Genomic DNA, 26,831 nt, shown 5'->3' with positions numbered 1-26,831 from the left:
TCGCACAAAGACACAGTGGTTGGAACCAAAGATCTCAAATTTGGACTCATCAGACCAAAGCACAGATTTCCACTGCTAAAAGAAAAATCTTTAAATGAGGTGTGTCCAAACTTTGGGTCTGTACTGTGTATAAATATATATATATATATATATATATATATATATATATATATATATACACACACAGTATATATAGATAGAATAGGATAGATATCCTGTAGATATTTAATGTCACAAGCCCCCTACATATAATAAACTTGCACCCTTTAGTACCTTTCATGTGGCACTAAAGGGTATTTAGCCTTATTTAAACTATTAAATACTGTAAATAATTAATTAAAAAATGGTGTGGAATCTCCCCTATTTTAATAACCAGCTAAGGGAAAGCAGACAGCAGTGAGCTAGTTATTGTTCTCGGAAGGGGTCAATATCCATGGAGCTTCCCAGCATGTTAATAACAGCTCACAGCTGTCTGTCTAGCCTTTACATGTTATTAAAAAGAGAGGACCCCCCCAAGAAAAATTACATGGGGACCCGCTTTTTGTTAATAACCAGGAAAGGTGAAGACATCTGCGGACTGATATTAATAGGCTGGGAAGGGGCCATAGATATTGGCCCCTTCCCAGACTAATGACACCAGCCTTCAGCTGCCCCCAAAATGGTGGATTCATTAGATGGACAAATTCTGGTACTTAGCCTCGGCTCTTCCTCGATTGCCCTGGTAAAGCTGGGTAATGGATTTGGGGTTGATGTTAGCTTTGTAATGTTTGCTAACATCAAGCCCAGTGGTTAGTAATGGAGAGGTGTCAGTCAGACACCTCCATTACTAACCCCTTAGTGAAATTAAATAAGCACAGGAAAGAACTTTAACTGTAAAAAGCACTCCCTGACAATGACACTCTTTTACCCATTTATTAGCAACATCAGTAACATGACCGCACACCGTGGATGCTGCAACACAGAGTAGCGTGTGAACCTGTTGTGACAGCCGGCAGTTCTCACGGTAACCTCTGTGAGCCGCCAACTGTGAACTGTGGTGAGCTCCATAGGGTTACCGCAGTTCCCAGATGGCCAGCTCACACAGAGGTTACCATGAGAACAGCCGGCTATGACCTGCGGTAACCTTACTGACATCACCGCTTGTTACAGCATCCTGACCCTGTGGATTTTTGTTTTGCTAATAAATGGGGCAATTGTTGGGAAGTGCTTTTTACAATTTAAAGGACTTTTCTGTGTGATTATTTTTCTTTTGACTATAGGGTTAGTAATGTGGCTGTCTGACAGACACCTCCCATTACTAACCCCTGGGCTTGATGTCAGTGGACATTACACAGCTGACATGAACCCAAAAACATTACCAATTGGCACCGCAGAGCAACCCACAAGAGCCGAGGCTAAGCGCCAGAAAGGCTACGCAGATCGATGTGAGCTGATACAAATAGGCTAGGAAGCTCGATGGATATTGATCCCTTCCCAGAATAATAACACTAGCTCACAGCTGTCTGCTTTTCCTTAGCTGATTATTAAATACTAGATAGATTCTAACGCATCGGGTATTCTAGAATATGCATTTCCCAGTAGTATATGGACAATGATGATTCCAGAATTTCAATTTACTGTACTCGGATGATAAAATATTGGGTTTCCTTTATGTGTAAAAAAAACAGACGGCACACGCCATACACATCATGCTGTGATCTTTTTCTAAGTCCGACCCAAGAAAAAAATTGCACATGAATACGGACTCATTTAATAACACTGGTCAAAGTGCAAGGTGATTTTTTTTCTTGCATTGCACTCACTGATTTTATACGCAAGTGGGAGTGAGGCCTTAGGGCTTGGGCATACGACTGATTTTTACGGATAGCACTCATACCTATAATATTTTATGGAATTGTGCACATTTCCGTTTTTTTTTCTTGGAACGAGTAGTCTGCGGAAAAAAATTGAAGACAGGTCAGTCAGATCAAAATCAACAATGCAAGTGTATGGGTCCATGAAAAAAAAATAAAATCACGACATCCTATAGCAGTCAGATTTTCACGCCTGAGAAAACCTGATGCCACTCTGATCAAACGCTGATTAGAATAATCGGGCCGATTTTCTCAGATTTGGAGAAATCAGTCGTGTGACCCTACCCTGAAAGTGTGGTTCATGGTTAGTGTTTCTACCTCCCATTCAGCAGGTCTCAAGTTAGGATAACAAGAAATAAACATATAGAGCTGTATTCTGAGCACATCCTGAGACGTAACTGGAGGGCCTCTCATGGTAAAGGCAAATGCTCAGCATAGGATAAAGAGAAACTACCCAGTTTGATAGTGCACTGGGCCCTGGCATTTGCTCTAGCCTTATTTCCAGTATAAGTGACGTTTTACTTTTCGATATTATACTACAACAGATTTTATCCATCTTAATTTTATAAAAGGATCAAAAGGAGATCTATCAAAAATAATGCAAACAAAACGCGACACTACATAAAAGGAATGCAACAACCAATATGTAGCCAGGGGCAACTTTACCACTCTGCATCATGTTTCCTTCAAGGTATTCAATAGGAACCCTCATTGTTTACAGTGGATAAATGTCTTTCCTGGCCACATGACGGACACACAGATGCCAGGGTAGGTACGGTTTCCATAACTGGCTGTTCATCATATGACAAGACAAAAAACAGCAGATAAAAAAAATGCTCAATTCCTTTGTTTTTTTGTGAGATTATTTGTTATATTTTTTGCGTGGTACATATTTTAATTAAGCAGGTCTGTATCGGTACAGGTTTTCAATACTGAAGTCAACAGACACTGAAAAATGCTGATGTATCTTACATTCATTTGAAGGATCTGCATTTCTATGAATACCATGGAGTAGTGAGGGGGACTCGTTTCTACAGCAAAAAAATTCAGATTAAAATTGAATACACAAAACTTAAATGTGAAGGTCCAGCTACAGACATTTCATTGCTGCTACTGTCACTGGAACCTAGAAGGGCATTTACACTGCAACATAATCATGAAGGAACATAGTTAAAAAGGCTGCTAATCATCCGATAAATGAGCAAAAAGCTCATTCATCAGGTTAAACTATGCGTTACAGCTCAGATCACCCGTCTTAGTGGTACAGCAAAAGCCACACCAATCAAAACATTTTAATGAAATCTAATTACAAAAATTATATCTAACCCAAAAAGCATGCTTTACGTAAAAAAAAAAAAGAAAAAGGAAAAAAGCTCCCTGAATTGTCCATTGCATGTTTAACCCCTTAACAACCGGAGGTATTTGAGTTTTTGCTTTTTCGTACTTTGCTCCCCTTCTTTGCAGAGCCATAACTTTTTGGCCGGCTTCACACTCAGCGTATGAAAATACGATCCGTTTTTTACGGCCGTAATACGCTGAAAAGTCCCCAAAATAGTGGTCCGTAGCTCCTCCGGAGGCAGGGTGTTTCAGCGTTTTTTGCGCATGGCATCCTCCGTATGTAATCCGTATGGCATCCGTACTGCGTGTTTTTATCGCAGGCTTGCAAAACCGACATACGGCTATACAAGGGATCCATGTGTTAAAAAAAACCAAAAAAACATATATACTGTCTATATATATATATATATATATGTCAGTAGACACATATATGTATATATATTAATATTTCATCCAGCGCGATATAGCAGAAAGCCGGTAATTCAATTACCGGCTTTTGCTCTCTCCTTCCTAAACCCGACATGATTTGTTACATACAGTAAACCATGTCATATCCCCATTTTTTTTGCATATTCCACACTACTAATGTCAGTAGTGTGTCTATGCAAAATTTGGGCATTCTAGCTAGTACATTAAAGGGTTAAATGGCGGAAAAAATTGGCGTGGGCTCCCGCACAATTTTCTCCGCCAGAGTAGTAAAGCCAGTGACTGAGGGCAGATATTAATAGCCTGGAGAGGGTCCATGGTTATTGCCCCCCCCCCCCCCTGGCTAAAAACATCTGCCCCCAGCCACCCCAGAAAAGGCACATCTGGAAGATGTGCCTATTCTGGCACTTGGCCACTCTCTTCCCATTCCCGTGTAGCGGTGGGATATGGGGTAATGAAGGGTTGTCACCTTGCTATTGTAAGGTGACATTAAGCCAAATTAATAATGGAGAGGCGTCAATTATGACACCTATCCATTATTAATCCAATACTAGTAAAGGGTTAAAAAACACACACACACTATTAAAAATTAATTTAATGAAAAAAATCACAAAGGTTGTTGTATTAATTTATTCTACTCTCAATCCACTCACTGAAGACCCTCGATCTGTAAATAAAAAAAAATAAACCAACAATATACATACCTTCCGAGGATCTGTCACGTCCAACGATGTAAATCCATCTGAAGGGGTTAAAATATTTTGCAGCCACGAGCTTTGCTAATGCAACGTTGCTCATGTCTGCAAAACCCCGGGGAATGAAGGTAAAGTAGGTCATTGACCTATATTTACCTGCATTTGCGGTGAGGCGCCCTCTGCTGGCTGTTCCTAGATCGTGGGAACTTTCCTAGAAAGCTCCCTGGCTCGAGATCATAAGAGGGCGCCCTCTGCTGGTTGTCCTCATATGCAGATTTAGATCTCGGCTTCAGGAAAATGGCCGCCGCGATCTACATCTGCGCACGCGCGGCCTCCCGCGGCCATTTTCCTGAAGCCCCGTGAAGCAGAGCACTCCATCTGCGCACGCGTGGCCTCGGGAAGATGGCCGCCGCCACCAATATTCAACCCGGCTCTGGTGCACACATCACATTCCTGGCCGCTGCGTCACCTCAACGGTGGAAGGGACCCTGCACACAACATACTGCACCTCAGCCGCCGCACCACCACTGCTGCAACCCCCCCATGGACACCAGGGCGTGGCGTCACCCGCCTAAGCAGGAAGGGACCCTGCTCAGGTGCACGCCACACCGCATCACCCCACCTCTGCCGAGACCATGCCTCCTGTGACCCTGCTCTGCGACCGCCAGCCTTCAGGTAAGAATCTTACCGTAAGATACTGTAAATTCGGACAATAAGACAGACCCCCATCTTATAAAAAATCTTTTTTTTCTATTTTCACCCCAAATTTGGGGTGCGCCTTATGGTCCGGTGCGTCTTATAGTCCGAAAAATACGGTAATTATATTAGTTCGGCCCTCTAAAACCATCCCACATTCTCATGCGGCCCCATGGCAAAATTAATTACCCACCCCTGGGTTAAGCTATAAAGAAAATATTTGACATTTTTCATGTTGACTTGAACAGAGGCTGTTATCGTGACCACAATAGGGCATCTTTCTGCATGTGTGAGATTTATTGGAACAGCTCTGATCTCCGGGTATAAGTTCCTGCATGAGTCAGTGTGGGGAGTAGAGGCAGTGCACCTGAGTTTAGCTGTGTCAGGTTACAAATCTTTCTATCAGCTCTCCGCTCATAGCACTGTCAGCACTTCTGTACAGGGTGGGCCATTTATAAGGATACACCTAAATTAAATGAGAATGCTTGGTGACCCAGATTGGCGTGCTGAATTTGCAGAATGGGCAAAAACAAAAATTGGAACAGGACCCTCAGTTTACACAGAACATTGTGTTCAGTGATGAAGCAAACGTTTTTGGGTGGGACATTTATATGGATACACCTAAATAAAATGGGAATAGTGACAGTTTTCTTGCGTAGGGTGTCTTGCATTGAAATCTGCTGCAATGACCCGGGTACTGCGTTCCCCAGACATCAACACAATTTCTATCCGCTCCTCACGTGTTAACCTCTGCGACATGTCAATGGCTGTAAACAAAGAGAAACTTGTAAATAACTCATGAAAGAATAAAGTTACGTTAAAACTAAGCACACCAAATACTCAATAAGTGATGTGTGTGTGACTCTCTTCCCACTGAAAAAAATAAAATTGGATCCAAAATGGCCAACTTCAACATGGCCACCACCCATCTTGAAAAGTACCTCCTCCCATATACTAATGTGACACAAACAGGAAGTTGATATCACCAACAATTCCCATTTTATTTAGGTGTATCCATATACATGGCCCACCCAGGTGTATTGATATAAATGGCCCACCCTATACTTCCCTCCCCACTGCCTGTCTGGAGATGTGTCAGTATCACACTTAGGTCTGTTGGGCTCGACTTGTAATTGCTCTGCAGTGAGATCAGAGCAGGGTGTTATTACATTTCCCACGTCAGGAACAGGTAGTCTCACTACAAATTACAAGTTGCTTGACACACAAGACACACTCAGTAATCAGGAGAGCTGCTAAAAGGGTTTGTAATGTGACACAGCTAAACTCAGCTGCACACACCTCCCACTTTACTTACTCATGCAGGAGGCCAGACCAGGAGATTAGGGATGTGTCATACATCCCATAGGCAGACATTTGCTCTAAGCCAGTGTTTCTCAACTCCAGTCCTCAAGACCCCACAACAGGTCATGTTTTCAGGATTTCCTTAGCATTGCATAGGCGATGGAATTAATGCTTGAGCAGGGGATGAAATTATCACCTGTGTAATACTAAGGAAATCCTGAAAACACGACCTGTTGTGGGGTCTTGAGGACTGGAGTTGAGAAACACTGCTGTAAGGTGTGGTGGGGGCGTGTTCTTCTTTCCTGTGAGTGTTGCTACTTGCTTATAAGTCAGCATTATACAGGGAGAAGTAGTACACGCCTCCAGTGAAAACTGTCTAGTCACACCCACTTGGACTTAAAAGTTAACTAATTAGGCGCCAAATACTTTGAATGCTAATATTTCCGCAATGGAGAAGTGAACTTAGAAATAAAATGTTTTGTTCCGCTCTGCAGCAAAAATTACATTGCGTGCTCAGTTTAACATGAAACATTTGGTGGCAAGTCCTCTGTAAAATGAGAGGGGGAGGGGAAGCCAGGGAAGTATTTAAAAAAAAATATACTTCAAACTATAAAAGGTTACATTTTAGAAAGAATTTGCTCTGTTTGTAGGTTTTGTAATTTCATGTATGTACACACATATGCAGGTTGTAAATGTTTCATGTGTGATTGTATAAATACATTGCTCCAAGGAACAGGTTTATATTCCAGGGTTCACTGCATTTATGGTGTTCATCCATGCCCCAGTGTCAAGGTTGTGAGATGGCCACATACATAGAACATGACACAAGTAGAAGTGTCCCTGAAGGACATGAGTGAAATTGTATAGTGACGGAGGACAAGTAAAATACAGATTACAACAGTAATATCTTCCAGCTTAGGCCAGATATCTTCATACATAATGCATTAGTGAATATCTGAAATCGCAACTAGAAAACAGACTTTTGTAAGGGTTTGTAGGATTTCAGAATACAGGAGCATCCAAACATCTGCATAATATGGAGATACAAGGGCAGTGATCATGAAATGTGTTACTCTGGAGAAAATGTAGCAGTGGGAATGGTAGATTCATAGAAAAACAACTTAACAGGCATTGGCAAGGAGGGGAATTCATTAATAAGGTTGCTGATAGGATTTGCAGCTTCAAGCAATTTTAGCATAGCGTGTTTGACAGCGTTATCCGTATACAATACCTGTTTCTACAGCTATGTATGTCGGCTGCTGACAGCCTACACCGTAATAAGGGAAATGTAATTTTTCTATGTGCAACAGTCATAAAAGGACAATGTCTTCCAAAAAAAATAAAAAAAAATATAACGTGCAAAGAATCTAAATTAATGAACACATCCAGAAGAAATACCGCAGAGGTCGCCTAGTATTGTGGAAAATTATGGCAGGACTGGGCTGGGGTTGATATCAGCCGGCTTTTCACACAACCATTGGTAATTAACAAAGTGATTAAAAGCTTAGCAAGTAATTGCTGGGGCGATACCGGCTCCTGTGTCTCTTTAAAATGGCTTCAAAGGAGTTCATTATATGGTAGGTCTAACCTTGTTAGCAAGAAATGAAGAGTGCTATTGATCTGGCACTGACTGGTTTAACTAACTCTCAGGCTGGTAATTAAAAAAAGAATGCCCTAAGAATGGGATTTCTCCAGAGCTCTCTAAAAGTTGAGATATCATCAATGTGCAATCCTTCACTAGTTTTTCTGGTGGAGGAAAGAAGAGAAAGAAGATAAATGACTGGGAAAAGTTCACTGACCCTGTACATGCAGTTTAAATAGATTGATGCCTTTTTTAATCTGGATCAGTTCTGTTACAATTTATTATATGGTCATTAAATGTTGTTTGAGATATTAGATGTACAAAGCACACTTCTAGAGATATGCAAAACCCAAAATGGTATGTTCACGCATTTTACTTTAGTGGGAAAATACACACACACAAAAAGAGAAGAATTCTAATAGTTTGATGTTTATTTTTTCTTTTTTAACTTTCAGGTTTTCAAAGAAGCCAAGCATTTAGGAGGCGACGTCAATCTTCTGGCATTTTCCACTAGGAAGACACTCAATACTGTACAAAAGAAGTCACTGGGAGGGCTAAAAAGACACTTTGATATTAAACAAAGCCAAAAACACCAGTAAAAATACACCCATAAAGACTGAAAAAAAGCACTCATGACAATGTCAACCCCTCCACTTCCGCCCCCAAAAAAGTCGCTTCAGCCATAACTCCAGAGAAAAAGAATTCCTGAAGAGTCATCTGTTTGATCTCTAGAAAAAGAGAAGACAAGTATATACCCCAACAGTTACAGTCCCCATGTGCTACATAATATCCTATTGATGCCTTTATTGTATTAATATTTTGGTTAACGGTCATAGTGGCCGGCTCCTATTTGTAGCAGTGGGCATGAGACTCCGATAGTCTGGTGCCACTGTAGGCAGTGTGTGTAGTTCATCTGCGCTTCTAAAAATCTAAAAAAAATGAGAATGCCACACACACAATAAACACATTCATTTTACATTAAAAAAAAAAAAAAAAAAAAAAAAGTTTAATTAGAGCAATATTAACCGGGCGTACAGCAAGCTACCGGTCAGCATTATTCACTCACATACTGCAATGTGAGCAGATAGAAAGGATGCAGACAAAATATTTGTGCTCTCCCCACTTTGCCGTATTCTTCTAATGTCTTTGTACAACTGTCTCTCGATCCCTTCTTTCTGTGAAAGAGGTCAAACATTGCGTCGTCGTAACTGCAAGATTCCTCCTCAGCCTTCCAGCTGACTTAACACTTCGCGGACTCCAGAGATTAACGCCTCGCTCTCCTTGGGATGCGTAAGCACAGCACTTTGCAGGCGGCTCATGTAAGAGTCAATAGTCTCCAGGGTTGGGGTCTCATTAGTACCTGGGCAAAGGGGGAAAAAAAAATTGAGATCTGAGACATTTTGCTATTAATGTACAGTACCTTAGACAAGACTCATACTTTGCCAGTCACTGGGTACAAAGGTTACCAATTTGCCCATGTGCTATTGATCTCTACATAATGATACAATCTATTTCAGTCCTTCCTTTGCTCCATTTACTGCAACATTTATTCTAAATAAAGATTATTGGTTTCTCCTTACCAAGATTACAGAATGTGCGAGGATGTAAAGGGGCGTAAAGCCTAATAAGGGTACCTGGAATAGGGACGGTGTGCAGGCAATGTGCAAGTGTCTGGCGGACGTTCTGTAAATGTTGCAGAAGAAGCGTGTTTCTCCCCTGTTCTTGGTTGAGCTCAGCCTCCAATCTCTGAACGGCCGATCGCATGCTTTCCACGTGTTTCTGTAAAGCTGCATTACGCTCCTCAAACTCCATATTTGATTTTCTGAGCTGTCTTAGCTCGGCTTCCCGTGCTATACATAGAATGATGGATGGCAATAGAGTAAGAAAACAAATTACAAAAGGTAACCTGCCTGCACAAAACAGAATTACAGAGTCCTCTGTCAGCAAAATATTTATCAATCACCCCGACTCCAACCCTCCTGGCACGACGGCCCAGGAACCCTCCCTCCCTACCTTTGCTGTGATTCAGAAACTCCTCTGTGAAGATTGGAATATCAAACAAAGGTCTTTCCTTTAGAACCGCTTCTTTCTGAAAGCACAGGAGAAGAAAACGATGGAGCCAAAAGTGTATGCGGAGAAGGACTAAGGATGGAGGTGGCGCACAAAGCAGCAGCGAGAGAGAACGTGCTGCCACAGGTATGATAGGTGTAGAGAATAGTGGAGAGGGGAGGACTGCACATACTAATGAATGCAATAACCATTAGGTAAGAAGGATCGGAAACGAAGGACATGGCAGAAGCGGAGAAATGAAAAAGTGTGACAGGTATGCGGAATAGAGCAATTATTGGAAAAATCTCAGAATTTTTTATCTCGTCTGTGCAAGTGTATGTTGGCTTTTAAATACTATATATTTTACACAGTACAGACCAAAAGTTTGGACACACCTTCTAATTTAAAAAGGTTTCTGTATTTTCATAACTATGAAAATTGTAAATTCACACTGAAGGCATCAAAACTATGAATTAACATATGCAGAATTATATACTTAACAAAAAAAGTGTGAAACAACTGAAAATATGTCTTATATTCTAGGTTCTTCAAAGTAGCCACCTTTTGCTTTTACAACTGTTTTGCACACTCTTGCCATTCTCTTGATGAGCTTCAAGAGGTAGTCCCCGAAAATGGTCTTCAACAATCTTGAAGGAGTTCCCAGAGATGCTTAGCACTTGTTGGCCCTTTTGCCTTCACTCTGCGGTTCAGCTCACCCCAAACCACTGTGAAGGCCAGGTCATCTGGCATAGCACCCCATCACTCTCCTTCTTGGTCAAACAGCCCTTACAAAGCCAGGAGGTGTGTTTGGGGTCATTGTCCTGTTGAAAAATAAATGATGGTCCAACTAAACGCAAACCAGATGGAATAGCATGCTGCTGCAAGATGCTGTGGTAGCCATGCTGGTTCAGTATGCCTTCAATTTTGAATAAATCCCCAACAGTGTCACCAGCAAAGCACCCCCACACCATCACGCCTCCTCCTCCATGCTTCACGGTGGGAACCAGGCATGTAGAGTCCATCCATTCACCTTTTCTGCGTCGCACAAAGACACGGTGGTTTGAACCAAAGATCTCAAATTTGGACTCATCAGACCAAAGCACAGATTTCCACTGGTCTAGTGTCCATTCCATGTGTTCTTTAGCCCAAAGGAGTCTATTCTGCTTGTTGCCTGTCCTTAGCAGTGGTTTCCTAGCAGTTATTTTACCATGAAGGCCTGCTACACAAAGTCTCCTATTAACAGTTGTCTGGTCTGGTCTCTAATCTGAGCTGCTGTTAACCTGCAATTTCTGAGGCTGGTGATTCGGATAAACTTATCCTCAGAAGCAGAGATGACTCTTGGTCTTTCTTTCCTGGGGCGGTCCTCATGTGAGCCAGTTTCTTTGTAGTGCTTGATGGTTTTTGCAACTGTACTTGGGAACACTTTCAAAGTTTTCCCAATTTTTCGGACTGACTGACCTTCATTTCTTAAAGTAATGATGGCCACTCGTTTTTCTTTACTTAGAAATTGTATTATGGCAAGAAAAAAGCAGCTAACAGTCTATTCAGTAGGACTATCAGCTGTGTATCCACCAGACTTCTGCTCAACACAACTGATGGTCCCAACCCCATTTATAAGGCAAGAAATCCCACTTATTATACCTGACAGGGCACACCTGTGAAGTGAAAACCATTCCCGGTGACTACCTCTTGAAGCTCGTAGATATAGAAAAACTGACTGAACAGCAATATAATCTGAACTGGTGCATAACCAAAAAAGTCATATAGCAAATAGATTAATGGCTGCACTCAAAATTAATCTGTGCTAGAGCAAGGAAATGTGTAATACTTGAAATGGGAATAGCATAATGGCTTGTGAAATATATGAAAAAACACATGAGATTCTTAGCACAAGATTTGGCCAAAAATTGTGAGCCCATCCACCAATCGTCAAGGTGATCTCAGAACGGATGGGTAACTGAGCTGACTGCCTAGTGTGAACACTTACCTATGGCTAATAACGTGGTAAAGCCTGCTTATATAGGAAGCTCAGAACCAACTGTGTTAGGATGTAATTAAAATCACAGCATGGTGAAGGGCGGAGCGTTCAAGTCAGAAAAAATGTACATAGTAGATATAGAAAAACTGACTGAACAGCAATATAATCTGAACTGGTGCATAACCAAAATTTTGAGTGCAGCCATTAATCTATTTGCTATATGACTTTTTTGGTTATGCACCAGTTCAGATTATATTGCTGTTCAGTCAGTTTTTCTATATCTACTATGTACATTTTTTCTGACTTGAACGCTCCGCCCTTCACCATGCTGTGATTTTAATTACATCCTAACACAGTTGGTTCTGAGCTTCCTATATAAGCAGGCTTTACCACGTTATTAGCCATAGGTAAGTGTTCACACTAGGCAGTCAGCTCAGTTACCCATCCGTTCTGAGATCACCTTGACGATTGGTGGATGGGCTCACAATTTTTGGCCAAATCTTGTGCTAAGAATCTCATGTGTTTTTTCATATATTTCACAAGCCATTATGCTATTCCCATTTCAAGTATTACACATTTCCTTGCTCTAGCACAGATTAATTTTGAGTGCAGCCATTAATCTATTTGTTACCTCTTGAAGCTCATCAAGAGAATGCCAAGAATGTGCAAAGCAGTCAAAGGAAAAGGTGGCTACTTTGAATAACCTAGAATGGAAGACATAATTTCAGTTGTTTCATACTTTTTTGTTAAGTATATAATTCCACATGTGTTAATTCGTAGTTTTGATGCCTTCAGTGTGAATGTACAATTTTCAGAGTCATGAAAATACAGAAAAATCTTTAAATGAGAAGGTGTGTCCAAACTTTTGGTCTGTAATGTATATAAAACCAATCTCCATAAAGTTGCGAATATCTTTGTAAATACATTACATTATTTATCTTCTACAGATCCATCACTAGAGCCTGCATATAATAAGACTAGATAGAGGCCCGATGCTATCGCATCGGGAGGGTGGTAATGTTACGATGGGAGGCAGGCTTTGCAGCGTTGAGAATCTCTCCCCCCCATGTGCTCACCCACCTATCCACTCCCTCTTTCCCCATGTGCTGACTTCTCCCGTCTGTGCTCTCTTCTTTGACCTGTCTACCCCATGTGTTATCCCCCTTGTCTGCTGTCTCTCTCCTTCCTATGCTGTGTTCTCCCCCTATGTGCTGTCACGTCTGAGCTGTCTCCCCCCTGTGCTCTGTCTGTCTCACCCCTGTGCACTTTCTCTCTCCCCCATCTGCTGTGCTGGTGGTTCCACGCAAGAGATGGCGTATAGTTAGTGTGTGTGTGTGTGTGTGTGTGTGTGTGTGTGTGTGTGTGTGTGTGTGTTGCGCAGCATATAGCATATACAGTGTGTGTCAGTGTGGTGTGATGGTGTTCCGTTGGTGGTACTGCGCAAGAGGCTGATACCACCAGCAGTTTCCATATTGAGACACCCATCACTTGGACACATCTGGACGGAACAGGATGTGAAGACATTACAAGGCAAGTATATAGATTAAGATTATACAGTTGTCAGTGCAGCTTTAAGTTATCATCTGGCACACCAATTATAAATGACAATTTTCTCTATATAGAGAGGTGGGAATAGCCAACTAGTGGGTAACTTTACCAGAGGCTTTTCTGCTGTGAGAACAAAAGGATTGAGCATGTTAACCCCTCCACCCATGGGTCATTTTCCATTTTGTCTGTTTGTTTTAATCCTTCCCAGAGCCATAACTTTTTTTATTTTTTCTGTCACTATGGCTGTGTTAGGGCTTGTTTTGGGGAAAAAGTTGTACTTTTGAACAACACCATTGATTTTACCATATCATGTGCTGGAAAACAGGAAAAAAAATCCAATTCAGGTGAAATTGCAAAAAAAGTGCAATTCCACAATGGTTTTCTTTTTTACCATTGTCACCAAATGCTAAAAGTGACCTGCCATTATGATTCTCCAAGTCATTACAAGTTTGTAGATACCAAACATGTACAGGTTATTTTTATTTAAGTGGATAAGAAAAAAAATCTAAAGTTTGTCAAAAAAAGTGCACTGTTTTCTGAGACAGTAGAATCTCATTTTTCGGGATCTAGGGCTGTGTTAGGACTTACCGTATTTTTTTGTGTGCCAAGCTGACATGTTTATCCGTACCATTTTGATATAGATACAATGTTTTGATTGCCCGTTATTGCAATGTTGTGGCAACCAAAAAAATGTAATTCTGGCGTTTTGAATTTCCCGCATTACGCAGTTTACCGATCTGATTATTGCATTTTTCAGACTATAAGACACACTTTTTTCCTCCAAAAATGTGGTGGAAAATGGAGGATGCATCTTCTAGTCCGGATGTACCTGCACGGACTGGATTTTGAGGTGGAGAGAGCGTCAGCACAGCAGGTCAAAGGAGGCAGGAGCTGGCTGTTGCGGCTAACACCTGTGCCCGCTGCTAAAGATAAATGAATATTGACTGCATTGCATTCCACACCAATAGGAGGGGAAAGCAGTGAATATTCATATATTCATTGCTCTTTAATAGTGGGCATGCTGTGAGCTGCAGCATCCGGCTTCCTACAGCTGCCAGGCTTTTGAGTGTTCGCCACTCCCATAGGCGTGGAATGCAGTGAATATTCATTCCTTTTAGTTGCAGGGACACGTGAGAGCCCTGCAGCTGCAAGAAGCCCGCTTCTGCAGCTAACAGCGTGTTCGCTATTAAAGAGCAATGAACACCCACTGCTCTCCACGCACATAATCCTGGTGTGGAAAGGAGTGAGTATTCCGGCAGCTGTCCTCGGCTTGTAATCAGCCAACTTGGTGATCAATCTATACCCCCAACATTCTCTGTTTAGCCGGGGTCACACGAACGTTGATGGTCTCATGCAAGAAAATCAGCTTGATTACGCTAATAACACTCGGATCCAACTCGGTCAGAGTTTAAGCAGAGTGTCAGTTTACAGTGATTAGATTCTCTTGCATGAAAGAATCATATCACAGGTGCAAAGAGTACGGAGAACTTAGTTTCTCTATCTTTGTTGTACAGTCCGATTTATGCAGACACAAACTTGGATGAAATCAGAGTGCAGTCCTTTGTTTTCTACGTACCCATAGACTTAAATGAGTGCTCTTGATCTGTATATGTTTGTGGGCAAGCCCTTTGGGAAAAAGTTGGGATACCAACATACACCATCAGATGGCCAATAGAACCTGCAGAAATTGTCAGGGTTGGCCAGCATTCATACAAGACTGGAAACCTTAATCTTTTTCCCCCATGCGAGATTGCGGTACACTGAGTGACTCCTAAATCTGCAAGTCACCCAAGCAAGCTAGGATATGTCCAGTGATGACAACCTTTGGCTCATATACCCCATCAATGTTAGCCAACCATTCAGTACTCCACCCCTCTCTGATCAGGGCAGTTAATGGTAGAATGAGCAGAGTGCCAGTATTAGAAATACATATACCCTTCCTAAGACATGTGGATCCCCAAACATACTTTAAAAGGAAATCTGTCTACAGGCTTTTGCTATGTAATTTGAGAGCAGCACAATGTAAGTGAAGAGACCCCGATCCCAACAATGTATACTTATCAGGTTGGGTGCTGCTGTTTCATTAAAAATCTGTGTTTATTCAGTAGATTTTCACAACAGGACTAGCTGTCTTGTGCCTCCTAGTCTCAACTGCTCAGTGTAACTCCACCCCTACCATTGATTGGCAGCTTCCTGCCTACGCCAGTGTACACAGAAAGCTGCCAATCAGTGGTGTGGGTGGGGTATACAGAGCTCAACATTTAGTGAGCTGTGAGGTCTTCAGCAGAGAAAATAGGGACATCAAAATGACAGCATGCAGACCAGCAAAGGACTTCATGGAATAAGGGTTTCAGTCCCAAATCATGTTACTCAGATTTGGTGACAGATTCACGTTAATAAACCTGGGCCTCTAACAAGCAACTGCTCTCAGACTTTTCTCCTGTAACTGGGACTCCAAGAAGAAGAGTTCACCAAGTATCATCCCCAATCTTCCATGTGATGCAGCTTAATAAGCCTCAGCCTAATTCCATTCAAAACACTTGCCAAGCAACCCATGCCAAGCAGGGAAATTCAACCCAGCGGACTGCTTTCCTGCTGCCTGGACTTCTCCAGCCTAGCGTGTATATACTGCATTTCAGAGCAAAACATAACTTTATGAAATGAGCAGAATTGTGAATGTATCGCTTGACTATTACACCTGTGGACCTGCACAAGACAATCCTATGTATTTATCTTTTTATGCAAATACATTTTGAATCCAAGCGGTAAAATGGCAATGAAAGGCCGCTATACCCAATGTCAAGTATACTGTGTGCAGACACCTGGACTGAATTTGTATGGGATAATTATTATTGTTGGAATACTAATTGCTGGCATTAACACCGCTCCTACTCTTTACCGTGACAGAATTTATCTTATTTGGCAGAGAGGAGAAATGTTCACTCCGTTCTACAGTGGCCGTCTTCACCCAGCTTGACTATCCATATTACTAAGGTATTACTTGATCCATTTTCTTATATTCCCCCCATCTGTTCTTGTGTTTTCAGACTTAATTTTTCCTTTGATTCCACACAAGCAGCTTTGGGTTAGGACTTCATACTCTTGTGCAATGGTCAGTGACTCCTTTCAATCTATCATACCCATTCTTCACTTGAAATGTACCAGCAAAGATGACTTTCTGCAAGGTAGCGTTATAGGCAAACCAGACAATCACAGTTGTATAAGACACGTATAAGGGGCTTATTATGGAGAAGAAGCCTCACCTCGGGGTCACTGGAGATTGTACGGGATCCTTCTAAAAATAGAGAGAGGAATCATGAAGGAAATTCTCTCTTTTCAGCCAAACATATACTGAAATTGACTATCCATCTCATCAAATGTGCTCCATGTCAAACTAGACACACATCCCATATCACGCCAATGCAAAGTGTCTATACCATCACCAGAGCCCCCTGCCTATCTTCACCCACTGCCTTCCAGACATACAAGCCTCTTCCCCCCATCTGCGTTTGCTCTCAACCCAAGCTTCTTTCTCACCACACCTCACCCTGCCTCTGCTGCCTCCCCTTCTGACGGCTCTGTGCCTTGCGGCTGTAAGATCGGTAGGCCTCTGTTTTCTGATACTGCTGCAGTTCCTCTGTATACCGTTCCTTGTCTCTTTCCGCTTCATCCAGGTAACGCTAGAACAACACACATCGCTCAGTGCTGGTAGAGGCGGAGAGAGTTTACGGGGGACAGGGCAGAGAGAAAAAAAGGCTATAGAAGGGTCCATGAAACAGAACGAGTAGATACAGTGAAGACAGTATGCAGATGGAAAGATAAGATGGGTAGTGTATAGGGGGATGTGAATTAACCATCTTCGGAATAAGAGAAAAAGCACACTGAACCAAAGCAATGTTATATACTTCAATCAAACCAATATGTAAAAGATAGAACGTTTTATATGAGTATATACTAGCTTGGAAAGATAAATGGCAGACCATTCGGAAAAGAAACTGATAAATGGGGAGGAAAACACCGAACAAACAAGGTCATCAAAATTAGTAGGACAAAAAGTTCAAAGTATAAAATGTAATATTTGAGACAAATCATAGGCAATGTTAGCACTTACAGCACTTAAAAGGTCCCTGCAAACACCAAAAGGACCACACATATGAAGGGCGAAAATAACGTAGCAGTATAAATCTACAATGGGTGTATTAAGTAAAAAAACTGTGTTGCAAAAAAAGAGGAGTTGGATTGCCTATATATACACACACACTGTCCCTGTCTGTGTGAAATGACAGATACAAGCAATGAGAAACTAAAGTACCATAATCAGATCAGGAATTGCCTGTGCAGTCAGGTAGGTGGATGCAGGGATACGCCCCGACGCGCGTTTTGAAATATCCTTCATCAGGGGTTGGCTAAACAATATCTTCATCCCAGCACTGATCCCCATACATGCTATATACCTTTAATTTGTTTTTTTCAGTTTGTATATATCTATTGCTATATCATGTGTCAGATAATATGCTTTGTTTTTTTTTTACATATTAATCTGTCCTCTCACATTGTGAGGCATTTCCAGTATGTACCCCATCATGAATGGTTGTATTTAATACGTTTTTGATATCGTTGTTCATCCGTATATGTTGGTTTTTACACCATTCACTTATCGTGGTATCTACGTTATTTTCGCCCTTCGTATGTGTGGTCCTTTTGGTTTGCAGGGACCTTTTAAGTGCTGTAAGTGCTAACATTGCCTACCGTTTATGATTTGTCTCAATAAATATTACATTTTATACTTTCGACTTTTTGTCCTACTAATTTTGATGACCTTGTTTTTATCAGCATCTTAGGAATAAGAAGAAAAAAAAAAAAAAAACACACAACTTGACAGATCAAATACATTTAGTAAAAAAAAAAAAAAAAAAAAAAAAAATAAGGCTGGATAAATATATCTCTAAGGCTAGGTTCACAGAGTTCGGCTGAGCTTCCTCAGTTAGGCCCCACCTACTTCCGTACTTTTTCCGTTTAGCTCCGCCTACTTATGCATGCATCCTGCGTACTTACCTTTAACATTTGGAACCAGGATGCATCGTTTTGACGTGCCCGCCGACCGTATGGGGATGCATCCGCAGGTCCTGCGTACCCAATGTTAAAGATAGGTGCGCAGGACGCATTCAGAAGTAGGCGGAGCTAAACGGAAGTGCAGAAGTAGGCAGAGCTAAACGGAGGAAGTACGCAGCCCTTTGCAGCATAGCCGAATGGTACTGTGAGCCTAGCCTTAGAACACTTACCACCTTCATGACCCAGATAAGGTGTACCTAACTCTTTGGTTGCATTATTACATACAAAGGGTATAATCTATCTCTAGATTTTTATTCCCGTCGTGTCCCTTACAGACTTATTCATGCCAGAAATTGGTGAAAAAGTTATAATGGAAGTCTATGCAAGTCCACAGCTTGTGTAGAATTTGTGGTGCCCAGAAGGCCCCTGGATGTGACAAGTGTAGAAGATGGATACTTCTTTGTCACATCTTAGTACAGGAGACTTCTGTTTAAGGGTATGTGCACACAATGAGTATTCTAGGAGAAAAATACTTCGGGACATGTCGGCTTTTTTTATTCTGAAGCGTCGTTTTCAATGGCATATTCCATTCATTTATTTCTCTCCCTTGTACGACAATGAAGCAAAAACGCAGAGTGAATGTTCAAAAAGATGCCCAAGAGTCTTGAGCCTTCCCACTAGCTTGTACTGTGAAGTCTAGAATGTCTTCAGACACCTCAAGAATGATTAAGTCACTTCTTTAAGCCGCTTGGCGTCTTGACCCTCAAAAGCCTGAACATATGAACAGCGAGTCTTTTTTTTACATAGACATGCATATGTTCATTCTTTTGAGAGTTTAAAGCTCTTATTCAGGTGGAATCCACCTGAAAAATGTGCACATACCCCAAGGCTGATCTATGAAAACGCTAGCTTTTGTAAGATTTTGTAAAGATGCTTTATAGGAGAGGGGTTGTGCATAAAAGCAGGCCTACTGGCAACTAAAGCCATGGGTGCAGCAGCTAAAGGGCCTAGTATAGCTGACAGGGAAGCACAGAATTTTCCAGAGTAATGGCCCCATTAGCGCGGGTGATCCAGCCATGAAACAAATATACAAGCTAATCGGTAGTCGTTTAGTGGCCTCTTTGGAGAAGCCAACAAGCCTTCTACGATTGTTCTTTGTGCATAGAATAAAAATATGATCAGCAGCGCATCAGCTGTTTACTCAGAACAATGTGCTGCTGATAATCATTTCTATGCCGGAAGAAAAATCATCACCCCCATCAAACAAGCTGTTTGACCAATTATCAGGCACTGCCGGCCTGTTTAAATTATTTAATGTGGGATTTGTATTGGTCGACGATTATCAATTACTGGCTAGTCTAAAGGGCTAATCTACGCAAATGCTCCATGTTTTTTATTAACATATGAGAAAGAGCTTTGATGACAGGCTGACTTAAAATATGTGACGTACTAGAACACTACTGAAAAGTTAAGGGGAGCACTGTGGTCTTGGTGTATTCATGTTCTACAACGTTCAGGGTGAGGCACGGATTATGGTAGACTGTAAAATTAGATTACCTGTTTCTCCTCAGCAGGCAACTTGCTCCATTCACTACCCACAATCCTGGTAATTTCTGGAAATGGGACATCTGGACGCTCGGTTCTTAGCTGCTCTCTCCTCTCATTCATGAAGCGCACATACCCAGTGAGTGGAGCTTTGGGAGCATTGTTGTCGCGTGGGCTTCTTTTTCTCTTGCGTCCTTTTGTCCACCCTCCACGTCGAGGTCTTTGTTGCTGAGAACAAGAGGGGAAAAAAAAAAAAAAAAAAAAAATGCGCGAGTCATGTCATGCATACAATCTTCCTCCAATAAAACAATATATGATTGCTTGTCCACCGTGATTTAGATTTAGGTTTTTCTTTACCCCTCTAACCTCTTCCTCTTGTCCGAGTTCTCCACTGTCCAACATTTGCTGTGCTACACGTTGATGTTGGGTGGTATTATCTTGGCCTTCTTTCAGAGAGGTAGGAGCATGTGATACTCCATCATTCTTTGAGTCGTCGGCACTTTGAGTCCTGAAAGACAAGAAATAATACTTTCACAACAGCGAGTCTCAGTGTTAATTAAACAGTAAGCGAACAGAACAGCACCATATATTATCATGAACACACCCTGCTGACCATTGGTGTCTAGGAGAAGACAAGCCTTGGACAAGTTCTACACTGACATGGAGATTCCACTTTGAGTGTGAGTAATTTTGTAAATACGGTTATGGCCAAAAGATTTCAGACTAACTGGACCTGAGCAATTTAAACATTAACAAATTTCACGGCCAAGATGGCATTCATCCCCAGATACTGAGGAAATTGAGCTCAGTAATTCAGACCACTGTATCTTATATTCTTAGACTCTCGTAACAAGGTTGGGGCAGGATTGGAGGAGGGCCGACGTGGTACCGGTATATAAGAAAGTTAAGAAGGTGGATCCAGGCAACTAACATCTGGTAAGCCTGACATCAGTAGTGTGCAATGTTTTTGAGGGCATTATAAGAGATGACCTGCAGAGATCTATTGCAGAAAATAATATAATAAAAAGACAACCAACATGGATTCATGAAGAAGCAAGGACCGGGGGAATTTATATGCAGATGGGTAAGGAATTACGGTATCTAAATGACAGGAAACATAATATGGTGCATTCTCTACATGGGATATAGACAGCAGTGGGGATCGCAGGGATCTGCTAGGACTGATTCTTTTTAACCTCTTTATTAATGACCTTGTGGATGGGATGGAGAGTAAAGTGTCAGTCTATTCCGATGACACCATACTATGTAGGATACTAAAATCTGATCTTGATTTTACAATATTACAAAATGATCTGAATAGGATGACTGAATGGGCAAACACTTGGCAAATGAGGTTAAATGTAGAGTTATGCACCTAGGACATTAAATGGGAGTATATAAGGACTACAGAACAGGAGAAGGACTTGGATATTCTGATTACAAGCAAGCTGAGCAGCAGTACTCAATGTCAAGCAACAGCTGCAAAAGCAAACAAGATTTTAAAGTGTATACATAAAAAAAATAAAAATAAATAAAAAACACAAATGTAGTAATTTTTGCCAGTTTATTAAAATAGAAAAACTGAAATATCACATGGTCATAAGTATTCAGACCATTTACTCGGTATTGAATAGAAGCACTCTTTTGAGCTAGTACAGCCATGAGTCTTCTGGGGAATGATGCTGCAACAAGTTTCCAAATTTGCATTTTGAGATCCTCTGCCATTCTTCCTTGCAGATCCTCTCCAGTGCTGTCTGGTTGGATGGTGAACGTTGGTGGACAGCCATTTTCAGGTCTCTCCAGGGCTCTGGCTGGGCCAGTCAAGAATGGTCAGAGTTGTTCGGAAGCCACTCCTTTGTTATTTTAGCTGTGTGCTTAGGATCATTGTCTTGTTGGAAGGTGAACCGTCAGTCAAGTCTGAGGGTTTCCTTCAATGACAACCAGTCGTCCTGTTCCTGCAGCTGAAAAACACTCCCATAGCATGATGCTGCCACCACCATGTTTCACTGTTAGGATTGTATTGGGCAGGTGATGAGCAGTGCCTGGTTCTCTCCACACATACTGCTTAGAATTATCACCAAAAAGGTCTTAGTCTCATCAGACCAGAGAATCTTATTTCTTATAGTCTGGGAGTCCTTCATGTGTTTTTAGCAAACTCTATGTGGGCTTTCATATGCATATCTTGCACTGAAGAGAGGCTTCCGCTGGGCCACTCTGCCATAAAGACCCGACTGGTGGAGGGCTGCAGTGATAGTGAACTTTGTGGAACTTTCTCCCATCTCCCTAATGCGTCTCTGGAGCTCAGTCACAGTGATCTTGGGGTTCTTCCTTACCACTCTCATCATGGCTCTTCTCTCACGACTGCTAGGTTTGGCTGGACGGCCATGTCTAGGAGGACTTCTGGTGGACTCCCAAACTTCTTCCATTTAAGGATTATGGAGGCATATATAGACATATACTATTAGTATAGCCGACGATTTTCCCTCTGCTGGTTAACAAAATTATACAGGAGCCCACTGCATTTTTTTTTTTTTCAGAAAAATAATCTTTTATTAATTAAATACATGCACAGTAATTTGCACACACACTGTACTAATTGTACATCTATAGTTCTATTTGTGTTTGCTGTATGAATTCCATCTCTTCTTTCCTTTCGGCTTCTGCAGTGATTTTACGTTATGCGGCTGCAGAATTGCCAGCTTTTAAGAGAGAAATATATATATATATATATATATATACACACACACACATATATACACACATACAAGCCTACAATCTGCAGTAACCACCGATCGACCAAACCGCTGCATGACCAGCTCTACCCTCACCTACTGTATCCTCACCCATCCCTTGTAGATTGTGAGCCTTCGCGGGCAGGGTCCTCACTCCTCCTGTACCAGTTATGACTTGTATTGTTTAAGATTATTGTACTTGTTTTTATTAAGTATACCCCTCCTCACATGTAAAGCGCCATGGAATAAATGGCGCTATAACAATAAATAATAATATATCTATATATATATATATATATATATATATTTTTTACATGTAAAAGCTCATGTATTAAAAAAAAAAAAAAAAAAAAAAAAAAAAAAAAAAAATCGCATTGCAGTCAGATAGCAATTGCATTGCATTTGGATGTAAATCTGATGCTAGGTGTGAAAATTTGGATTGTACTCCCAGGACACTTGCCTTACACTCGTCCGACTTTGAGAGAACAAAATCAGATTGCTAGTGTGACTCCAGCCTTTGGGCCAAATCTTGAATAATGGGAAGTCAATGTTTCCTAATTAGGGCATGAAGGTTATCACAATTTGTGGATGCTTGTCCACTAACTGTTTTTTTTGAGGACTGACTTCAGGTTGTCTCAATGGATTGACATTTGCAAGTTTCCTGGCCAAAAACCCAAAATGTGAAATGTTTTGTTCACTGAGCCGCTTGGTTATCACTTATGATTTGTGACATGTCTCCATCATGACGGAAGAAGCATTGGTCATCCTCAAATTGCTCCAGGATCATTACGAGGAGTTGTGTAGATTCCATTCTTTATTCATAGCAGTGTTCTTAGGCAAACTTGTGACAGAGCCCACTCTCCGGAATGAAAAGCAACCCCACATGAATGGTCTCAGGATGCTTTACTGCTCGCATGACACAGGATTCATAGTGGAGCTCACCTTTTCTTCTTCATACAGAACATGACTTTACCCAATCCCCATCCCTGAACCTCATTCAGTTATTTTCTCTGATGACACGCCCTGCCTAACAAGTCCGAAATGTAAAAAAAAAAAAAAACAAAAAAAACAAAACAGCACACTCCCATGAAGCCTCATAGTAGGAAAAATAGCAGGTATAGGTCTGGTCTAATTTAAACATCCATTTCAAGCTTTAGTGTTTCTTCAATGATCTCCGACCCAAGTAAAAAATATATATATATTTATTTAATTTATATAATGATATTATAAAATATAGTACTTACTCTGGGAGCGGTGGGTTTACATTCTCTTTGGCTTCCTCAATGTCTCCACTGGCTGGTGGAATTAGAGCAGAAGCCGGCCCTTCCATCTAGGAACAACAACAAGGTAGAACTCAAAATCGAGCATTACAACATATCCTCAATACAGAAACATCTGATATGTGAAATACAAAGCCTCACAAGTTCCCGGGATAATCTGTAAAAAACCCAACAAAACATGCCTGGTTACCGAGTATGGATGATGCAATGATAAGTGGAAATGTACTTCTCCCTCTGAAGCAGTTGCTAGGATGTGAGAAGTTTCTAGAAATAACAGTACCATATGTTAAACTCTTCGTACACAGTCCTAGATGAAAGACAAAATGATGACTACATTCGCTATCATGGCCCCCTTCTAAATGTACAGATCAAGCAAGAGAATAGGGAGTCCACAGCTAGCATTTTGGGATTTCCTATGGGGGGCACGTTAGCACTTCCTCCGAGCGCTGCAGCTGTGCATTGTACAAGTACAGGAAGCACCAGCCGGAGAACAATTGCAGGCGACATTCGAAAGGCTGCACGATGACCCCAAACAAGTTACCACGAAAATAGACGGAAGAGCATCTAGTCGCCACCCACCTTAGCTATCTATAGTGAGGTGTATATGCTTTATTGTCTAATGCTCCAGAACTTTTCATAACTCGGTACCCAAGAGGGACACCAATTCCAGATGACAAATGCCAACAGATGAAAAATGGCTGAACTAGAATGAAAACCTCACAGATTGCAGAAGAAAACCTAACAAACAGGTTCTCCATTAATACATGTGCTCAATGGGGACCACAATCATACTTGTGTTCGTTCTCAGCAGGGATTATAGTTGATCAGCACTCGTTTTGGGCTGAAATTTCATGGAGATGGAACTCAGAAGAAAGCAATGTATATGAGATCCATAACTAGACGTACCAGAAATGGCAGGCAGTTCAATGGTATAGATTTTTTCCGTTTTTGCATAACACATTCATTACAATTTTATACCCCCCAGCCCGAAATGTGGGGGTTTAAAAAAAAAATTAGGAGGAAATCTGTCATTAGGTATTTGCCACCTAATTGGAGAGCAGCAAAATGTACAAATAGAGACTCCTGATTCCTGCCACCCATCACTTACCAGGCTGCTTGCTGTAGTTTTGATAAAAATCACTGTTTTATCATCAGGAGATTATCACTACATGACTGGGACTAATTAACAAAATCTATGTAACCCCGTCCCCAACATTGGCAACTTTATTTCTTCACTGTACATGGGTAGAAAGCTGCCAATCAGCGGTGTGGACGGGGTTATACAGAGCTCAAGGAGAGCTGCTAGGTCTGCAGCAGCTAAAACTGATTTTATTAGAATTACAGGATGCAGCTCAAAAAGTGACACATTGCTGGAATCAGAGTCTCTGCCCCTACATTATGCTGCACTCAGATGGCGTGGCATAAATCTGGTGACAGATTCCCTTTAAGAACAGCAATAGATAATCTACATATTTTGATGCGTATTGTCAGGTTAGAATGACTATATAATATATAAGTTTCACTTTTTGTATTGAAGAACTGAAATAAATTAACTTTTTGATAAGGATTTTTGTGTACTCACCATAAAATCCTTTTCTCCGAGCCATTCATTGGGGACACAGACCGTGGGTGTATGCTGCTGCCTCCAGGAGGCTGACACTAAGTAATACAAAGAAAGTTAGCTCCTCCCCTGCAGTATACACCCTCCTGCTGGCTCTCAGCTAACCAGTTCCGTGCAAAAGCAGTAGGAGATCAATAACATATAAGAGTAGAACATGTCAAATTACAGAACAAGCACAAAGCCACTAAAAGGGTGGGTGCTGTGTCCCCCAATGAGTGGCTCTGAGAAAAGGATTTTACGGCGAGTACAGAAAAATCTCTATTTCTCCTTCGCCTCATTGGGGGACACTTTGTGGACTGGTACCGAACAAGACGTGGGGAGGATGATGTCCTCGTAACGGTGGAAGTACGAGACCACCTTGGCAAAAGGACAGGGACGGCCTGAGGACAACTTTGCCTTGATGGAAATAAGGAAAGACGTCGGAAAGGATAGAGCGGCTAGATCCGAAAACTCGCCTGGTTGACAAGACTGCAGAGAAAAAGGCGACCTTCCAAGATAGTAATGTGGGCGATATCATGAAGCGGATCAAAAGGAGTCCCCTGTAAGACCCCCAGGACCAAACTAAAGTCCCAAGGATCTAGCGGCATGCAATAGGGAAGTACCACATGTGAAACTCCCTGCATGAAAGTCCTTGCAGTTTTGTTGCAATCTTATGCTGGAATAAGACTGATAAGGTCAAAATCTCGACTTTCAGAGAGCTGAGCGCCAGGCCCGATTCCAGATTGTTTTGAAAGAAGTCTAAAATGGGGAAGGCATCCATGATCCCTGCCCCAAGCGAAAAAGGTTCTCCAGGTACAATAATAGATGCGTACCGAGGCAGGCTTACAATCACTAGTCACCGACAACTTGTTGTGAGAATCCTGCCTGGGTCAGAACCCAGGATTCAACGGCCAAGTTGAGAAACACAGGACCCCTGTGTTCTGGTGGCAAATCGGTCCCTGGAGAGCAGATCTGGATGATCCGACGATCTCCAGAGAACGTCGGCGACAAGTTGTACTAGCTCTGCAAACAATGCCCGACGTGGTCAGTCCGGATTGACCAGGATCACTGAGAACCTTTCCGCTTCCTAAAGACTCTCGGAAGTAGAGAAAAAAAACAAAAAAAACACCACACTATACGGGAAAATAACTGGCC

The 26,831-nt window shown here is 41.6% G+C and overlaps 1 protein-coding gene across 8 annotated transcripts in view; it reads right to left on the bottom strand.

The window, feature by feature from the left end:
• Nucleotides 1-8,299: 8,299 nt before the first annotated feature.
• HMG20A (high mobility group 20A) overlaps nucleotides 8,300-26,831 on the bottom strand; it is a 63,589-nt gene continuing 45,057 nt past the window's right edge. For 2 of the 8 annotated variants that reach the window (XM_069765656.1, XM_069765655.1), the window contains exons 3-10: nucleotides 24,041-24,126; nucleotides 20,422-20,572; nucleotides 20,077-20,292; nucleotides 17,015-17,147; nucleotides 16,731-16,762; nucleotides 9,906-9,981; nucleotides 9,527-9,742; nucleotides 8,300-9,252 (exon numbers count right to left, since the gene is read on the bottom strand). In XM_069765656.1, coding sequence (XP_069621757.1) covers nucleotides 9,116-9,252; nucleotides 9,527-9,742; nucleotides 9,906-9,981; nucleotides 16,731-16,762; nucleotides 17,015-17,147; nucleotides 20,077-20,292; nucleotides 20,422-20,572; nucleotides 24,041-24,126 — 1,047 coding nt within the window. In that variant the 3' untranslated portion in view covers nucleotides 8,300-9,115. The remainder of the gene's footprint in view (nucleotides 9,253-9,526; nucleotides 9,743-9,905; nucleotides 9,982-16,730; nucleotides 16,763-17,014; nucleotides 17,148-20,076; nucleotides 20,293-20,421; nucleotides 20,573-24,040; nucleotides 24,127-26,831) is intronic. The other 6 variants (XM_069765659.1, XM_069765658.1, XM_069765662.1 and 3 more) reach the window with 4 other exon arrangements.

The sequence above is a fragment of the Ranitomeya imitator genome, chromosome 4 (assembly GCF_032444005.1).
Source record: "Ranitomeya imitator isolate aRanImi1 chromosome 4, aRanImi1.pri, whole genome shotgun sequence".
NCBI lineage: Eukaryota > Metazoa > Chordata > Amphibia > Anura > Dendrobatidae > Ranitomeya > Ranitomeya imitator.
Note: the sequence above shows the minus strand (reverse complement) of the source record. Positions and strands in the feature narration are given on the sequence as shown.